This window comes from Rhinoraja longicauda, chromosome 38 (assembly GCF_053455715.1).
Source record: "Rhinoraja longicauda isolate Sanriku21f chromosome 38, sRhiLon1.1, whole genome shotgun sequence".
NCBI classification, from domain to species: domain Eukaryota; kingdom Metazoa; phylum Chordata; class Chondrichthyes; order Rajiformes; family Arhynchobatidae; genus Rhinoraja; species Rhinoraja longicauda.
Window position 1 is genome coordinate 3,763,834 of NC_135990.1, and position 19,440 is coordinate 3,783,273.

The 19,440-nt window shown below is 41.7% G+C and overlaps 1 protein-coding gene across 3 annotated transcripts in view; it reads right to left on the minus strand.

Annotated features, from left to right (window-relative positions):
* pkma (pyruvate kinase M1/2a) overlaps positions 1-19,440 on the minus strand; it is a 34,579-nt gene that overhangs the window by 851 nt on the left and 14,288 nt on the right. For 2 of the 3 annotated variants that reach the window (XM_078429996.1, XM_078429997.1), the window contains exons 4-10: positions 18,694-18,825; positions 15,493-15,679; positions 14,428-14,698; positions 10,106-10,256; positions 8,358-8,510; positions 4,417-4,583; positions 786-967 (exon numbers count right to left, since the gene is read on the minus strand). In XM_078429996.1, coding sequence (XP_078286122.1) covers positions 786-967; positions 4,417-4,583; positions 8,358-8,510; positions 10,106-10,256; positions 14,428-14,698; positions 15,493-15,679; positions 18,694-18,825 — 1,243 coding nt within the window. Of the gene's footprint in view, positions 1-785; positions 968-4,416; positions 4,584-4,966; positions 5,134-8,357; positions 8,511-10,105; positions 10,257-14,427; positions 14,699-15,492; positions 15,680-18,693; positions 18,826-19,440 lie in introns of all 3 variants that reach the window. The other variant, XM_078429998.1, reaches the window with a different exon arrangement.

Sequence of the window (19,440 nt, forward strand, 5' to 3'; positions counted from 1 at the left end):
TTTGAAGTGCTGTAAAGCAACAGCTCTACCACAGTGCGACCGTGCCACCCTAATGAGAGTTGTTTCGATCGCATCTGGTCTTCATTCTAAAAGAGAATCATGGACAATCTCTCTTCTCCCGCCCCTCACCCACCACATAAGAAAATTAGTTTGCCAACTTTATTTATTTCAAATGCATTTATTTCAGGAGTCTAGAATACAAAAACAGGGGTGCAATGCCGAAGCTCTACAAGGTGCTGGTCAGTCCACATTTGGAAGTATTGCGAGCAATTTTGGGCACCATATTTAAGGATGTGCTGTCCCTGGAGAGGGTTCAGAGTTCTACAAGAATGATCCCAGGAATGCGTGGGTTAACATATGATGGGCATTTGATGTACTCACTGGAGTTTAGACAGATGAGGGGGAACCTTATTGAAACTTACCGAATAGTGAAAGGCCTTGATAGAGTGGATGTGGAGAGGATGTTTCCACTAGTGGGAGAGTCTAGGACTAGAGGTTATGGCCTCAGAATTGGATGTTGCTTTAAGGAGATGAGGAAGAATTTCTTTAGTCAGAGGGCGGTGAATCTGTGGAATTCTTTGCCACAGAAGGCTGTCGGGGCCGTCAATGGACATTTTTAAGGCAGAGATTGATAGATTCTGGATTAGTACGGGCGTCAGGGGTTATAGAGAGAAGGCAGGAGAATGGGGTTAGGAGAGAGATAGATCAGCCATGATTGAATGGAAGAGCAGATTTGATGGGCTGAATGGCCTAATTCTGCTTCTATCACACATGACGTAACCTACCGACTTCCATGGCAAAGTTGACTCTGTGATCCACATCATCAGACCAGACGGCGTCAGCTGGAGGTTTGAAGAGGATGGGGAAAATGCCCCGGTAAAGGTGGGCCTGGCGTGCGGTCTGAGGTTCACGTGTTACAGCAATGATGGGTGCCCGTGGGCGATATCTGGATACCAGGTGTGCAGATCTAACAAACACAGCAATGTTAGCAACCAATAGACAAATAAGCAAACTCACGCAAGATATTTAAATAAATTCCACCCGATTTCAGTCACGTTCATAAGATATAGTCCACCACTGCCTTAAATAACATCAAATTGGTTCTACACACGCCAAGGTACGAATATTCCTTTGTACGTGAGACAGAGGTTCACCTGCACCTCCTCCAACCTCATCTATTGCATCCGCTGCTCCAGATGTCAACTTATTTACATCGGTGAAACCAAGCGCAGGCTCGGTGATCGTTTCGCTCAACAACTTCGCTCAGTCCGCCTTAACCAACCTGATCTCCCGGTGGCTGAGCACTTCAACTCCCCCTCCCAGTCTGACCTTTCTGTCATGGGCCTCCTCCAGTGCCATAGTGAGGCCCACTAGAAATTGGCACCTCGTATTTCGCTTGGTCAGCTTGCAGCCCAGCAGTACGAACATTGACTACTCCAACTTTAGGTAGTTCCTCTGTCCCTCTCTTCCATTCCCCCTTCCCAGTTCTCCCTCTATCTTCCCGTCTCCATCTATATCCTTCCTTTGTCCCGCCCCCTGACATCAGTCTAAAGGGTCTCGACCTGAAACATCACCCTTTCCTTACCCACCGAGATGCTGCCTGACCTGCTGAGTTACTCCAGCATTGTGAATTAATACCTTAAAGATATGAATATTGATTTCTCTAGTTTCAAGTAACCCCTGCATTCCCTCTCTCCATCCCTCCCCACCCAAGCTTCTCTTCCTCACCCAAACAGCTACACAATAGCCTGTTTCCTTTATCATCGTTGCTTTTTTGCATATCTTTCACTGATTGCTCCATATCCCTCTACATCACCGTTTTATCTCTCGTTTCCCTTTCCTGTGACTTTCAGTCTGAAGGGTTTCGATCCGAAACTTCACCCATCATTCTCTCCAGAGATGCTGCCTGACCCGCTGAGTTACTCCAGCATTTTGTGTCATCTTCAGTTTAAACCAGCATCTGCAGTTCCTTCCTTCACAAGTCATTTTTAACACTGGTAGCAACTCATTAGTGCCAAAGCCTAAACTTAAAACCCCCAATTGAACCTCAATGAAAATATTTTTTTGAAACAATGGTTCGGTACATTATTGGTGTCAAGCAGACACGATGGTTGTAGGGCAAGTTTTCTGCATTCAGATTTCAGCCAGTCAGCAGAATAAATGGGTAGGTTTGACAGACCCAAACAAGAACATGAGCTCACTACTGCCATCAAATTCTTGATCACCGCAGCATCAAAGATCACTCGATCAATTTGCAGAAGGCAACAATAATTGCTCCATCCAGGACATGCTGTGTTGATTTGACTTACTCTTTGAGCCCAAGAGTTTACACAATACAGAGCATCAATTTGGAACCTTATTTTCCTTATACTGCAATGCTGGGGGTCTCCAGCCACATCACCACCCCTCAGAAGACAAGGTCAACAGTCCAAAATATGCAGATATCCAAAGTACAGTCAACCAGATTGGAAAGACTAAATCTTCCATGGGCGGCATTCCATTAGCCAAATGGAACACATTCATGTTACTGTAGAAAGAATTTTTATGCAGTCAGGGGCCTGCTTAGACCATTTGATAATTAGCCATCAGCTCAAAGAAAGCCAAGGTCGTGGTAAGAGCAGCTCGGGTTTCTTAATCAGCTCTGGTACTGCTCCAACCAGTCAACGGGAAGGTCCTGTCAATACAGCCAACACAGGTGCAGCTTCACAACTTTTTTAAAAAATGCAGCTGCAAGCCAGAATCTACATAAAACTGGACATAAGATGGGCTTAAACAAAGATTCCACCAAAGCACACAGTGCCGTTGTACAATATAATCCAGCACTGCAGCAGTTACTACTGTGGAACATGTGTAGCAAAGCACAATGTCATGGATACGTAAAGAAATAGAATCCATAGACAAAACCACACACACACACACAAAGCACAAAGGCAGCAGATGCCAACAAGCACATTGGAAGCGACTCCAGACAATTAAGGCAGTCAAAAAAGGTAACAGGTAAAAGTATTGACATAATGACCTGGCCACCAAGGAAAATAATTCCATTGATTGTTTGTGAAATTAAGATGCATATGCAGAATAATAACAGGGCTATCTGCAGGACAAACTATGCTGTGGTCAAACCCATATCCAGGAAGAAACAATAGCCGTTCTGTCCGCGTATACAATATACAAAATATAGGATTAGGGTCAAAGGAACAGCAAGTGTAACTGTCTTCAACAAGGCACATTTTAGAATAGATAACACATCAGAAATTTTACTAGTTGATGAAATAAGTGGGGAAGAAAATCAGGACTGATTTGCATGAAGTTCATTTTGAATTCTCTAGTACTGACTTTCAGAAAAATAGAAAATAAAACTGATCGTAGAAGGTTAAATTGAGAACAAGGCAGAAGTGATTGATCAGTAGCTACAAAGCCAAAAAAGTAGGAGTCCAGTAAACAAAATATAGTCGCAGACTGAGGCACGCGATCTGAACACAGATTGAAAATGTTTTGTTGGGATTTGCAGATAGCAGCAAATTATTATGAAGGGCAGCACCAAAACAGCAAAAGCAAAATAGGCTTCAACAGATAAATTCAATAAAATGAGCAGCCTTGCATAATGTACAGGCAAGAGTTTTTCCTCACAAATCATGAAGCCAAGTTGGATAGATCAGAAAAGAAATTTGGAATGGCAACATAATGAAGCTCTGAAGAGTGCAAAGAACCAGCTAACAAACATGAATAGGGAAAAACAAGGCCACCATGTACTACATGGAGTTCTGAACAATAAGTGTGGAGGCATCCGAGAAAATAATTTAAGCTCATCATTTCACACCCAATTGTCCTGTAACTCAATTGCAGAAGGGACAATTTACAGCAGCCAGGCATTGCACCCCAAAGACATGCCTTTGGGACGCAAGGGAAACAAAGAGCACCCGGGAAACTGTCACAGGGAGAATGTACAAACCCTTCCACTAGACAGCAGAGGGCAGGATAAAAATGTGTTGTTAAGCATGGCAGTGCAGACTGAAGGAATGCTTCTGCATAGAGCAAAAGGCAAAATTTAGGCTAGACAACTTTGATGAAGAGAAACTGGTATTGTTCTTTCATGCCAGAATGTTCAATTCCCAGTGAGTGCTTAAGTGATTATCTTTTTTACTCATTATTAAAGACCATTTAAAGAGATTGATTAAGCTGGAAATCAACAAATTGGCTGGGGCGTATTCCTGACTAGTTTCAAATTATCAACATACAGAATGTAATTTAGAGTGATACGATCCGACATCAATATTAATGAAATAATATTGCAGATAGGGGCAACTTTAAATTAGATTGATATTTAAAGTTGGACAGCTCTTTGCACTCTGACAGGACAAAAATAGGCCAGTGAAATGTCAAAAGTTCAGGGGCAAGCAATGGAATTATTCCTACCTTCCAGACATAGTCAGCACTATCACAGCTGCAGCACAGCACTTGAAAGAGGCCTCCACAGCACCAATGGCTGCCACATCAGATGGATCTCCTGAAAGAGGTGACAAGCGGCGGAGCTCTTCAAATAGCTGCCTGTGGTACATGGCAGCTTCAGCCTCTCGAGCAATCTGCAGATGCCATACAAAACAGCACCAGGGAAGGGAACAGTCCGGTCAGTTACCACTTCTGCCATGTTAATCCCAAGTACACCTTGCGTAGCTCAGCCTACCTTCCGAGCCTAACTGAGCCAAATGTGCTCCAACTGTTGGACCTGGTCAACACAGCTTGGGAAACTGATATACAACCAATGTTGGCCACATTACGTCTGGATGCATGAACAAACCAAAACTGCGTAGCCAGCCTACATTGCATCAATTTTCCCCCCATGCCATTTGAAATAGCCTCAAGCTTGAAATGGGTTAGTCAGCCACCAGGCCATTGAATTATCCAGAAGCCTGCAAGAAGAAATGGTTAACTGAACCTGCACAGTATCACTCATTTACTACTCTACCTGCCAGATTTGGTCAGGATAATAATACCAGCAGCAAGGCATTTAAAAGAGGCCTGCACAGCACCAATGGCAGCAGTCTCCGTGGTGTCTACCGTGTAGGGTGCTAGTTGAGCGATCTCCGAATACAATTGCCGATGATACATTGCAGCCTCTGCCTCACGGGCTATCTGCGGGCCACAAAATAAGACAGGAACAGAGAAAGATGCAAGAGAGAGTCAGGTATAATGCCACATTAGTGAAAGCAAGGTTTAGGTAGTTGTGCAATATTTGCATTACAGGAATGTTTAGTAGATTGAGAATCAAAAGCCTATTCTGGCATAAGGGTGCTATTCGATTAGTAAGAGGACGTTTTCCTAATTTTAAGTTGCAAGGAGTCAGCTTCTGACGTTTGAAACCAATCCACTCTTGCAACTTTCAATTAGCAAAGGTGTTCCAAGCTGTATAGATCCAAATTGTGGAGAGATTTTAAATAATTATTCTAGCCCACTGTATGCAAGTTGCACAACTGCACTTAAAATATACTAATGCTCCACAATCATGTAAATGAAAAGACATGCAAATTTAGTACTCTATTATACAGCTAAACCTATATAAGTAAATTAAAACAATGGATACTATTAGTCTAAAAATCAATGGATTGGATGAGCCCCTTACAATTAAACGAAATGAAGCGAGTGGGATTAGGGAAGAAAAGAAAAAAGATACAAGGACTTCCAGCAAGCGCTGTTGAAACACCCGACTGATACTTCTTTTCCCCATCGGAGTCAAACTCTCATCTTGCACCAAGGAATTTATAAACAAAAGATCTTTGGTCTTAAGCGTTGGGATTCAAACCAATTTCTCTCCCAAATTCTTTCATAATGAATTGCAAAATTAGGTTTGGATAAAACTAAAAATAGGAAGTTTCTTTCACACTAGCAGAAGCACTCAAACACTTGAAGCTCTCCAGACTCGAGCAGTACATTTTATAACATGCAAATGTTTCAAATAACAATTTAAAAAATCCATCGGTTACACGCTATTCCATTTGTCACATACTATTTTTGTCATGCTAATTATACAGGGCACAATATTAAAATTCAGATTGAGGCCGCTGTTCCAAATGGTCACTAGAGGTTTTGATTGCAGGACTGGACAAGGAAAAACTCTGAATTCAGCATTAAAGTGTTTTCATGCATCCAAGACATGCAGTTTTTATTTAAATACAAGTCCTTTAAAACTCTGCCTTGGATATCGGAATTCCTCATCTAAAGCAAGGCTTCACTTTTCACTGATTTACACTGCTGTATACCAAGAACTGGCAGGCAGGCCACAAGAATATCTGCTCAATATTAGATAATGAAAACATAAATTTTGAATTTAATGACTTTTCCAATGTATCCAAGTATCTGGACCCAGTATTACCAACTTTGTTGCTCTGGTCAAAATACAGAAAAGAGTTGATTGCATTGGGGAAAGTGTGAAGGAGGTTCATTAGTACACTGCTTCAGTTGTAAGGAGTGATTGGGCTGGATATATTTTGCTTGGATCAGAGAAGGCAGAGAAACCAGATTGGAGGTATACGAGGGCCATAGATAGGGTAGCGAGAAACCTTAGGTAGAGTCTCAACCCAAAACATCACCCATTGAGTCTGAAGAAGGGTCTCGACCCGTAAGTCACCCATTTGTTCTCTCCTGAGATGCTGCCTGACCCACTGAGTTACTCCAGTCCAGCATTTTGTATCTACCTTTGATTTTAACCAGCATCTGCAGGTTTTTTCCTACACAGTGAGAAACCTTCCCCCTTAGCAGACAATATGACAGATTGAGAAAGAATGCAAGGAAGAGTTTGATTCACGCTGAGAGCTGTTGATAGTGTTCTGCCAGAAGGGGATGGTGGAGGCAGGACTCCAGTGCTGAAAAATGGCATTAGCATAGATATATACTTGATAGCTAGTATGTACATGCCAAGCTGAAGGGATCAGTTCCATGCAGCATTACTGTTTCCTTTCCAATATTCATCAGGGGCTGGGGCACTCTGAATGGCAAGTTAAGGTTATGAACTTCTCCACTTCCAAATCTGACAGGGAAATCTAACGCAGTTAATTCTGCAGGGGCATCAAGGTTTGTTATGCAATGCAGTGAACTTTCAGTGGCCTAAAGAGATATGACCTTTTTTGGGATCTGCATGACTGAAGGCAACATATGCAAGCAACTGCAAGGCAGGATTAACAAGGCCAACAAGCAAGTTTTAAAATTGCCAAAACCGGCTTTACAGCCGAGAAGCATGAAGAATCCAATTTTTTTTAAAGTCAAAACACGATCTACTAGAGTTACCAGGTGCTTAAGAATACAACACCAAGTTCCAAATTTCAGCCAAATTTGAAGATAGGGGAGTAAAAAGTTATTTTAAAAATATGGGGTCAGTGGTTCAGATTATTCAGTCATTTAAAGGTTTCATTCTTTCATTAATGAGATTTACTAACAGTTGGCACCAATCACTACACCTCAGATTCCAAGGGCATAGCTGGTCTTGCTGGGATATCCCAATGTTTCTCAGAAGTGAACTAGTTATCATTAATCCCACACCAGGGGATAAACAAGCGGCTGGGATGCGAAGGGGGTGGCGGAGGTAAAGTTAGAAAATATGTGAACAAGGATCGGAGACAATCATTTGGTCTTTATGGTTAGGCAATTGAACTGTATTGCTTGGAGGGAAAATGGACAAATTACTCATTCGTGGAACCAAAGTTAATTCCTTGTCACCATTTGTCAACCCATGATAAAATCCATTACTTAGACAATTTAAAGATAAATAAAAGAGGGCTTTAAACAAAGATCAATGTTGCTTTCATAGAAGGGAAAATAGAGTGTATAGTCATTCTCAATATAATTACCACTGAGGTGGTGTAATGGCATACGCTCTTCCCTCAATCCCAATGATTCACATGTTTTAGACACTGACATGATCAAGGATCAAAGTACAAGGCTCCAACTAGTCAATCCAATATTTAAGGCTTTAAACTGGTTTAATTTAACAACTAACGAGTCAAGCATGGTAAATGTAGCTTTTTAAAGAGTCACATTTTCTGCTCATTAATCTCTCAGAGTATGATCAGTTAATTTACTATTCAAAGGCGAGATATGAAAAAAATAACGTTAAGGCAGAAAATAAAGCATTAACTATTTTGATCAGTACAGTTTTTGAAACTGCTCAATAGTCCAGGGATCTACAGATTGGAACCATAAATCCTCATGGCAAGACCAACGTGTGAACACTGCATTTCCCTGCAATTGAACAGCACTTTTTCAAAGAGGTCTTAAAATACTGTTAATGGATTCCATCTTTTACAAACCCTAATTACAAACTAAAAGCTTTGTCAAGAAACAACATTTACTGTTTTGTGACATACCAAGTGCTGCATTTTTACAGCCTCAAGGGGATAATCTCCTTTTGCGGTTTCTCCGGACAACATGATGCAATCTGCACCATCTAGCACAGCATTAGCGACATCACTGCCCTCAGCTCGGGTGGGTCTGGGTTTCTTGATCATGCTCTCCAACATCTGAAAGTACAAAAATTCATGAACTTTGGAAAAAGCACTTGTTTCATATCATTGTAGTTTTATAGCAAGGTGAACTCCAATAACCTATAAGGACTATGGGATATGAAGCGCTATATTAATACCATATTAGTGCTAATACTGTTAAAAATCTCCATTATATCGCACAACTAGAATTGTACGATGTTAATATCATAGCTTTGCTGAAGCAAATAACATGGATACAAAGTGGAGAAAAAAAAATTATTCCACATCATTGAAGTTTACATGACACCATATCATAATTATAAGCAAGAGACACTGCAATTAGCTCAAGGGGACGGAATGGATTTGGCCAGTTAGCAATGTTCGAAATAGAAGTTTGGCCAGTGACTGAAAACAGCACAAAGCTTTGACAATTTTATTGCACTTCGTTAAGACACCAGGTGAGGATTAAATAAGAACAGAGTGTTCGTCCAGATTTGGGATGAGGGAAGCAAGCTCAATGCTACATGGTCAATGGTAACTAGCGTTAAATTTTGTCAATAGTATACAATTTAAAACAAGTGTCTTCATCACAAACACCTGGCCAATTTCACATGAACAGACTTTTGCAATAAGACTCACTTGAACTTCAATCTACTTATTTACAAAGATACAAGGCTCAAAAAGCTGGAGTAACTCAGCAGGACAGGCAGCATCTCTGGAGAGAAGGAATGGTTGACGTTTCAGGTCGAGACCCTTCTTCAGAAACCAAATATTCCCAATATAAACAAGTTTGAAATGTAGCTGGCCAGTTGGGTTTATGGCGGCTTTCAGAGTATTCACATTGGTCCCTTTCCCAACTTCCCTGCGCTTGCTCACCTCTACATCAAATCCCCCTCATCTCCTACAAAAGGGACATTTACCACAGCCATTGAGCAGTGGTTAGGGGTGTTGTTTGAAATCTGAACAACTAGGGTGGGGACTCCATGAGCAATGGAAGGAACATGCAAACTCCAAATATAAAGCACAAAGGATTGAACCTGGGTGACAGTGCAACAGCACAGTAGGTGAATGTTTGTAATCCGAATTAAATACAAATTACTCTTCACAACCTTCTGGTGGAATGCACTATTCAGTTATTAGGACCACTATTCAGTCAGCCCCACATCAATTTTCGATTTAGATTTTTATTTAGATTTAGAGATACAGCGCAGAAACAGGCCCGTGTCTGCGCCGCCCAGCGATCCCCGCACATTAACACTATCCTACACACACGAGGGACAATTTTTTACATTTTCCCAGCCAATTAACCTACATACCTGTACGTCTTTGGAGTGTGGGAGAAAACCGAAGATCTCAGAGAAAACCCACGCAGGTCACGGGGAGAACGTACAAACTCCGTACAGACGGTGCCCGTAGTCAGGATCGAACCCGAGTCTCCGGCGCAGCATTCGCTGTAAGGCAGCAACTCTACCGCTGCGCCACCGTGCCAAACTTTAGACCAAACTTATCACTTATTGAAAATTACATCCAAAACAAGTTCACGTGACCAAATTAGGACAATTTGGTCACCCAGCAGCATGCTTTGAACCAGAATTGGTATCGTAGAACAATGTTGGGGGAAATTACTATACCTGAGTAGCACAGATGACAGGTTTGCCAGCTCTGTTACAACGTCCAATCATCATCTTTTGAGCAAGGAACACTTTCTCACCGGGGATTTCAATGCCCAGGTCACCACGAGCAACCATAATGCCATCGCTGGCCTCCAGGACCTCGTCAAACCTGAAGGACAGAAATATACAGTCAAGTAGCCATTCTAAACTCTTCACAAGTCAGATGTAAACTAGCTGAGGCAACATAGGACATTTTATTCACAAAGTGCTGGAGTAACTCAGCAGGTCGGGCAGCATAAAAAATGCTGCCCGACCTGCTGAGTTACTCCAGCACTTTGTGAATAAATACCTTCGATTTGTACCAGCATCTGCAGTTATTTTCTTATAGGACAAATTAGTTCTACGGTAATGAGAATTGCAAACTGCATTTGGTTTAGATACAGGTAGACACAAAATGCTGGAGTAACTCGGCGGGTCAGGCAGCATCTCGGGAGAGAAGGAATGGGTGACTTTTCCGGTTGAGACCCTTCCTCAGACTCCTAATAAACAAATTTGAAATGTAACAGTCCGAAGGGTCTCGACCTGAAACGTCATTGATGGGGGCAAGGCTGTGGATGTTGTCTATATGGACTTCAGTAGGGCATTTGACAAGGTTCCACATGGAAGGTTGATTAAGAAGGTTAAATCGTTGGGTATTAATAGTGAGGTTGCAAGATGGATTCAACAATGGCTGAATGGGAGATACCAGAGGGTAATGGTTGACAATTGTATGTCAGGTTGGAGGCCAGTGTCTAGTGGAGTACCCCAAGGATCTGTGTTGGGTCCACTGTTGTTTGTCATTTACATTAATGATCTGGATGATGGTGTGGCAAATTGGATTAGTAAATATGCAGATGATACTAAGATAGGTGGTGTAGTTAATAATGAAGTAGAGTTTCAAAGTCTACAGAGAGACTTGGGCCTTTTGGAAGGGTGGGCTGAAAGATGGCAGATGGAGTTTAATGCTGATAAGTGTGAGGTGCTGCATTTTGGTAGGACAAATCAAAATAGGACGTACAGGGTAAATGGTAGGGAATTGAGGAATGCAGTGGAAGAGTGATCTGGGAATAACTGTGCATTGTTCCCTGAAGGTGGAATCTCATGTGGATAGGGTGGTGAAGAGGGCGTTTGGTATGCTTGCCTTTATAAATCAGAGCATCGAGTATAGAAGTTGGGATGTAATGTTAAAATTGTACAGGGCATTGGTGAGGCCGAATCTGGAGTATGGTGTGCAGTTCTGGTCGCCAAATTATAGGAAGGATGTCGACAAAATGGAGAGGGTACAGAGGAGATTTACTAGAATGTTGCCTGGGTTTCAGCACTTAGGCTACAGAGAGAGGTTGAACAGGTTGGGTCTTTATTCTTTGGAGCGTACAAGGTTGAGGGGGGACTTGATAGAGGTTTTTAAAATTTTGAGAGGGACGGACAGAGTTGACGTGGGTAGGCTTTTCCCTTTGAGAGTGGGGAAGATTCCAACAAGGGGACATAGCTTCAGAATTGAGGAACAAAAGTTTAGGGGTAACATGAGGGGTAACTTCTTTACTCAGAGGGTGGTGGCTGTATGGAATGGGCTTTCGGTGGAAGTGGTGGAGGCAGGCTCGATTTTATTATTTAAGAGTAAATTGGATAGGTATATGGATAGGAGGGATATTGTCTGAGTGCAGGTAGATGAGACTAGGTCAGGGAGAATGGTCGGCGTGGACTGGTAGGGTCGGACAGGCCTGTTTCCATGCTGTAGTTGTTATATGGTTATATGGTCACCCATTCCTCCTCTCCCAAGATGCTGCCTGGCCCGCTGAGTTACTCCAGCACTTGTGTCTACCTTCGATTTAAACCGGCATCTGCAGTTTTTTTCCTGTGGCTTAGATACAGCATGGAAACAGGCCCTTCGGCCCACACGGGCCATCCATCACCTGTTTGCACAGGCTGTTATCCCCACTATCTCACTCACTCCTGACTCGAGGACAATTTGTAGAGGCCAATTCACCTACAGACTTGCACATCTTTGGGACTGTGGGCATGTAACAGAAATTGATCATTTCTTGCAGTTGTATAGATTGATTATCCCAATGCTCCAGGGCATCACTGCAATTTATCCAGCGGAGGGAGGCCCAGGGTCAGTCACCTTCAGTGGTCTTCCACCATCCGAGAAGGCTGGATAATTGCATATTTTCTCACAGCACAAGGCCATTTGGCCCATTGATCTAAAGCAGATCAAGAATTCCATCCCTCCACCAACTTCCCTTGATCCTGTATTCCCCAAGTTCTATCACCCAATTATACAAGGGTCAATTACAGGGACCGGAAAAAAAGGCTCGTACTACAGATGCAAGTCAGATGCTTCCCTGCAGTGTGATTTACCACTCAAGATCCAGATGCCTTAACATCATCTACAGTGCGATGGAATACTTGCCATTTGCTTGGACAAATGTAGCTGCAAGACAGGAAACTTACCATCCAAGACAATAATCAGCCAGAACAATAATTGAGGGTTGCACAGCAGCCAGTTGCTGTCTGACAGCACCAGAGAACTGGGTTCAATCCTAACCACGGGTGTTAACTGTACAGAATTTGTACGTTCTCCCCGTGACCAAATTGGTTTTCACCGGGTGCTCCAGTTTCCTTACACATTCCAAAAACATGCATGTTTGCAAGTTATATAAGAAAATAACTGCAGATGCTGGTACAAATCGTTTTATTCACAAAATGCTGGAGTAACTCAGCAGGTCAGGCAACATCTCGGGAGAGAAGGAATGGGTGACGTTTCGGGTCGAGACCCTTCTTCAGAAGTTAATTGGCTTCTGTAAATTGGCCCTAGTATGTAAGATAGGACTAATGTGTGGGTGATCAATGGTCAACATGGACTCACCGGAGCGAAGGGCCTGTTTCCACACTATTTCTAAACAGAAATCTAAATTAAACTAAAGACCCCTATCTGTGCAGTCTGAGGGATCAGACTCAAAACATTGCCCATACATTCCCTCCTAATTCTGACCTGCTGCATCACTCAAGCATCACTCAATGTTCCAGCATATCTGCACTTTACATCTTTGTGACCTTCTCCATCCACTTGCTGATTTCAGTGCAACCTTAACGTGCACAAATTACAGTCACTTGCTTAGTCAACTCCAAAGACAACCCCCTCATCCCCCCCCCTCCCCATTCATACCTCAACTTCCACTGCCAAGAGGCACAAGACAGTAGAGAAATGGAAAGCTGCCATTAATAGATTCCCCTCCAAGATGCACTCTGTTTCAATTTGGAAATCTTATCACTTCCATCAACTAGGTCCAAATCCTGGAATTCCCTAACTAACTGCATGGTGGGAGTATCAACAAAATGACAATGGTTCAAGGATCACAAACACCAAGACAGATTATAGCCAAAGTTGCTACCATTCCAAAATAACCAAAAACATTTCCACTGGCTGGGGTGTTAACGATTCCAGGGCACGGTGTACAAACTAGATCCTGGTCTTTTCAGGTGTAAAAAACACTTGCATGAAAAAGGTACAAGTTTGAAACACTATCAACAATACAAGAATTTGGGTGAATTGTTTATTTTAATTCTATTAAATCTATATTGTCATTAAAAAGCAATTTAAGGACATGGAACAATGACAGGCTGTTGCAAGGATCTGCAGATGCTGGTTTAAACTGAAGTTAGACGAGAGAATTTTGCTAAACTTTCTGTTCTGCTTTTGACACATATTGCAAAGCTCAAGATGCCACAATGTTCTTAGGAAAGCCTTAGCCGAGTGATTGGAGCATTGTGAACAAATATCAGTTTCTGTCCGTGGTGTCATTATTCTGTTATCTGCAAAACCAACACAACTATGTATGGGTCTGATTAATGTAATTTAGGTGGTTTTGATAAAATCTCAACTCCCTGACTAATCTGTTTAAGGAACTATGATATGTGCTAGCCTGCACATACACTTGTTTGTTCAGCAGTATATACACTGTACTTCGAAGGAACTGTTTCCTGGGGCAGTTCCTCCACGATATCACGTAATAGTTTCGCTCTCCATAAGTCTGAGTCCTTGATTGATTTCTCTGACAGTAGACAAAATGCTGGAGTAACTCAGTGGGAGAGGCAGCATCTCTGAACAGAAGGAATGAGTGACGTTTTGGGTTGAGATCCTTCTTCAGGTTGTAGGAGCTAGGATTACTGGCGACTTATTAGCAGATTTCAGGCAGCTAAATGTCTAGTCTTGGTGTTTATAATCTTTAGTGTATTCATACTGTGATTGGAAGCTATATTTGGGTCACCGTACATCTTCCAGGCAGTTGACCACTTACCGACGAACTCCCTCGTGGTTCTCAATTTTGCTGATAATTTTGATCTTCTTTCCTTTCTCACCAAGGATAGCTCGCACAGCATGGACATCTGCACCCTTACGGATGAAAGAGGCAAACACCATGTCTACTCCTTGCTCTACTCCAAATTTTAGGTCTTCGATATCTTTCTCAGAAACTGCCGGGAGGTCAACAGCTGCTCCTGGCAAGTTGACACCTTTTTTGCTGCCCAAGAAACCACCATTCTCAATCTCAGTATTACAATAATCTGCACCTGAAAATTAAATGAACAATGTACATAAACAAAATTTTAATGATGCCAATTGCACAGGTAAAGCAACTGAATAAAAATCAGAGATAGGGAAAAGCATTATCAGTCCGATCACTTGCTTAGAATGATAAGATTTTGATCAGGCAAACAAACTTGTTATTCTTGTCATGTCTACAGTTGTACAGATGTAGTTGTAGAGTTAACAGCTATCAACCAACTGAACCGTCTTCAGACCAACAAGAGCGATCCTGACCTTCCTCATTGGAGACACATGGACCACATTTAACCGGACTTTACCTTGTCCTTTATCCTGTAACTGTACACAGCTTGATTGTAATCACGTAAAGTCTTTCCGTTGAGTGGATCGCACGCAACAAAACGCTTTTCACTGTACCTTGGTACATGTGGCAATAATAATCTAAACTACAAACTAGTCTTTCAGCAGTGGCCAACTCAAATACCCTTCGAATGTTGTAGCAAGCCATTCAATTTAAGAGAAATTATAATCATAGCTTTGCCAGGGTTTTTCTATGCTCCTTGAAATAACTCAATATCTAGGAATGAATAAGCATGATACGAAGACCATAATTAAGAGGTCAATCATCAGACTAAAATGAATTTCAATCAAGGGAAACAAATAGGTAAAAGATGCAAATATAGTTAGTGCTAGAGGTGAGAAAATTTGATTTTGTTTTAAAATCCAAGGGCAGAATCATCAGTTGACCAAATCGATTAGCTTCCCTAATAAAAATGCATTAGGACAGGAAATGACATAGTACTTAGTACATAGTACTTACCTTTGTCCAATACACGGAGAGCTATTAAGCCATCATCCACATAGATTCTGCTACCTTTCTCAACCACTTTAGGCAGATTCTTGTAGTCTACCCATAGAATATTTTCATCACACTTTTCTTTATAAGCATCATCAAGTGTAATTTTAAGTATGGCACCTTTCTTCAGTTCAACTTCAGCAGTACCACTCTGCAGCAAAACAAGAGACCGTCAAGCCAATTTAAGTTACATTTCATCTTACAAAGACAGCGTGTTATGCTATTCTAACACTACCCTTGTAATAATACATTTAGATAATAGAGGGAAAAAACTGGGTTCAGAGAGACTACAATTAGCTTCAAAATAAGTCAAACTAAGTGCAGGGTGATGTAGAAAATAGACCAATGTTTCATAAAGACAGCCAAATGCATTCTGTACCTCCAGAATCTGAATGTCACTTAATAATGAACCATAGTAATAATCAATTACAATACACACTTCCTTACTTAATATGGAAAGACTAGCAACAAATTTGCAAAACTAGTTAACTAACTCAACTAGAAGTGGGAACACACCACTTGGCCTTCTCTATCATGGATCGATCATGGCGGATAACATTACTATCCAGTCATTATTCACTGCCTTATTCATCAAGGCAGCTTCAAGTTTCTGGGCACACATTTTGGAGAATCTCACATAGTTCACTAACACCGCTGCGCTGGTCAAGAAGGCGCAGCAACGACTGTTCTACCTGAGAACACTGAAAAAGTCTGGTCTGCCCCAAAAGCTGCTGACGACCTTCTACCGCTGCACCATAGAGAGCATCCTAACGCATAGCATCCCTGTGTGGTACCTCAGCTGCACGGAGGCAGAGAGGAGAGCTCTTCAGCGGGTAGTCTATAGAGCTCAGAAGACTATCGGAACACAGCTACCAGCCTTGGAGGGCATCTACAACACACAATGCCTCAGAAAAGCCACCAGCATTCACAAAGACTCCTCACACCCCTGCAATAGTCTGTTCGAAATTCTACCATCGGGCAGACGCTACAAGGCCTTCTACGCCCGCACCTCCAGACACGGAACAGCTTCATCCCAAGGGCCATAGCTGCTATGAACCGGTCCTGCTGAGCCGGATGGTCACATCGCACAGCGAACCGGCACAGACCTACTTGAACTTTATACTGTTTTAAAACAGTTTCTAATTTTGTTTCACTGGGTTGTATAAATTTATACTGATTAGCTAATTCATTTATTGCATCGTATGGAAGGCGCATTCCCAATCTCATTGTACCCCTGTACAATGACAATAAAGATATATTGTATTGTAGGAAACAACCCATCCCTGCCTTAAACATCAGATGTTGTTTCCACCATTAATTGAAATTCCAAAGACTCACCTCTCAAAGGTTTTGCATAATGCATCTTAATTGATCCTCACCTCTATATTTTCCTACATTTTTGTCACTCTCACCCTGTGAGGATACCCAAGATCTGATGAAACCATTATACAAAGAATGGCAGAATTTATTATTTGACAAAATTCAGGTTTTAAAATCTTGATAGATGATAATCTGTTCAATTTTAGGATTGTGTAGCCACATTGAATTCCATTTAAACCTATTGAATCACCCATTTAGTTAATATGTAATATCAATAAACCATAAAAGATTGCATTCTGAACAAACCACATCCTGTCAAGCATCGCAGTGGGCAATTAAACAGCAAATTAGAAGGTGGTGGCTCTAATAAAATTCCTATCTTGAAAGGCAGGTCCCAGGTAGGGAACTAAAGGCTGGAATATTACAACTATGTTCAGCCAAAATGACCTCACCAATATCCACCTTTGCTTTTAAGCAAGCAGAAGGACACGTGTGCAATTCATACTGGGGCACCAGAGCTGCAAGTAGTGCTGAGATCAGACATTTACAGCACAGTGATCAGGCTGCTGCCAAGCCTTAGACTCTTAAGTAACAAAGAAAAGGAAGTGATGCCCATTGGTCAAGTCACTGAGTCCTTCACTTCAGGTACTGCTGGATGACATCAGTCTCAGCCTGGCAGCAGGCTTGGAGATATTTGAGGCCTGTGAGAAAACACTGTACACCTCATTCAAGGAACGTGGGCGCCCAAGACAGAGTCAGAAATTTTAATTGCCCACGTCTAATTGCGCTTCAGGTAGTGGTGATCTGTTACCTTGAACTGCTACAATCCAAGGTGTGGGTATAGGCAATGCTTTTAAAGGAGAGCGTTTCAAGATTTGGACAGAACAGTAAAGGAACAGCGATACTTTTGCCAAGTCTGCATGGTGTGGCTTGATCAGCAACTTCCAGGTGGCGACGCAAGGGAAATCTGTCTGGCTGCACCTCATCAGCAAAACAAACTGATTAAAATATTTTAGTCTGCAGGTTTAAGATAAAATACATTCCTAGATAAACAATAAATCCTCAGAGTCTGAATAGAGAAACATTTGATAACTGGAACTAGAGGACTCTGCGTTAAATAGTACTTACAGCAGTTGTATTCTCAAACTCCTTTACTCAATATATCCTGTACAATTTAAGCTACCAAATTTTGACAATTCTCAAAAGTTTACACTGGAAAATTAAGATCAATGCTAAAATAATAAACTACAGATAACAAAAAGTTAACTAAAGATAAGAATTTTACACTCAGCTCTTGTTTAAACAAATGAAACACCCAGTACATTGCTTTCAAATTAATACAAGTTAATTTTAAAATCTTCCAAGTTCATATTTCTGAGCATCTACAATAGTGATAGTGTGTAAATAGGCCCTTCGGCGCAACTTGCCCACACCAGCCAACATCCAGTTACACTAGTCCCACCTGTCTGCATTTGGTCCATATCCCTTCAAACCTATCCTATCCATGTACCTGTCTAACCATTTCTTAAATGTTGCAATAGTCCCAGCCTCAACTACCTCCTCAGGCAGCTTGTTCCATACAACTGTGTGAAAAGGTCACCCTAGATTCCTATTAAATCTTTTCCCCTTCACCGTAAACCTACGCCCTCTGATCCACGATTCACCTACTCTGGGCAAGACACGCTGTGCCTCTCTATTCTGCTCATGTTCATGCCCGATCTATTCCTCTCATGATTTATAACACTGATACAACTATACCATCACCACGTAGTACTGCTGAACCACCTTCAATTTTACAACACCCACAAGAATTGGGGTCGTGAAACATTTACACAGGATACTTACTCCCTTGATTAGTCCAGTGCGGATTTCAGGTCCCTTTGTGTCCAAAGCAATGGCGACTGGCCGATAGGTGATAGGATTGTCAGCAAAGCTTTCTGTGGCCACACGGACATTCTTGATAGTCTCGGCATGATACTGTGAAGCAGGGTACAAGTTAGTTCATTCTACAATATGTAAAGTACCTTTCAGAAAGCAATATTTTTGAAAAATCAGTTTACAGTTCAATGTTGCACATGGGTTCCTGACCGTAGTGACCTTATATACTTCGTAATATAATCTGACAAAAATATTTTTGAAAATGGAATGCCCGGTTTTCATCGAAACTTTGCAGATGAGGGTGAAAAATACAGACAATAATTAATGTAATACATCTGCAATGCGAAACTGTGCAAGAGTGATCTTGTGGACATTAAAAAATATTCCAACTGTATTTTGCATTTCATATCGGGATTTTTGTAGCATGTGTGTGCGCAACACCTCCAAATCTAAGTAAGCCGAATGTTGATTAGCAGAAGAACAGACAGATAAAACACCTTTCCCTCTCTATTTCAGAGATTATTTCAGGCACTAGTTTTCCCCATCTTCTATTTCCAACCCACTGCCAATTTGCTCCAAAAGCTTAGCACTGGAAATAACACTTCAAAATATTCTCAGTACACGTGACAATAAACTAAACTAAACTAAGAACCAAGACTATCTAACTTCTCTCAACCCCGGTGGAGACCTCAACAGCAAGGAATTCCCTTGTTT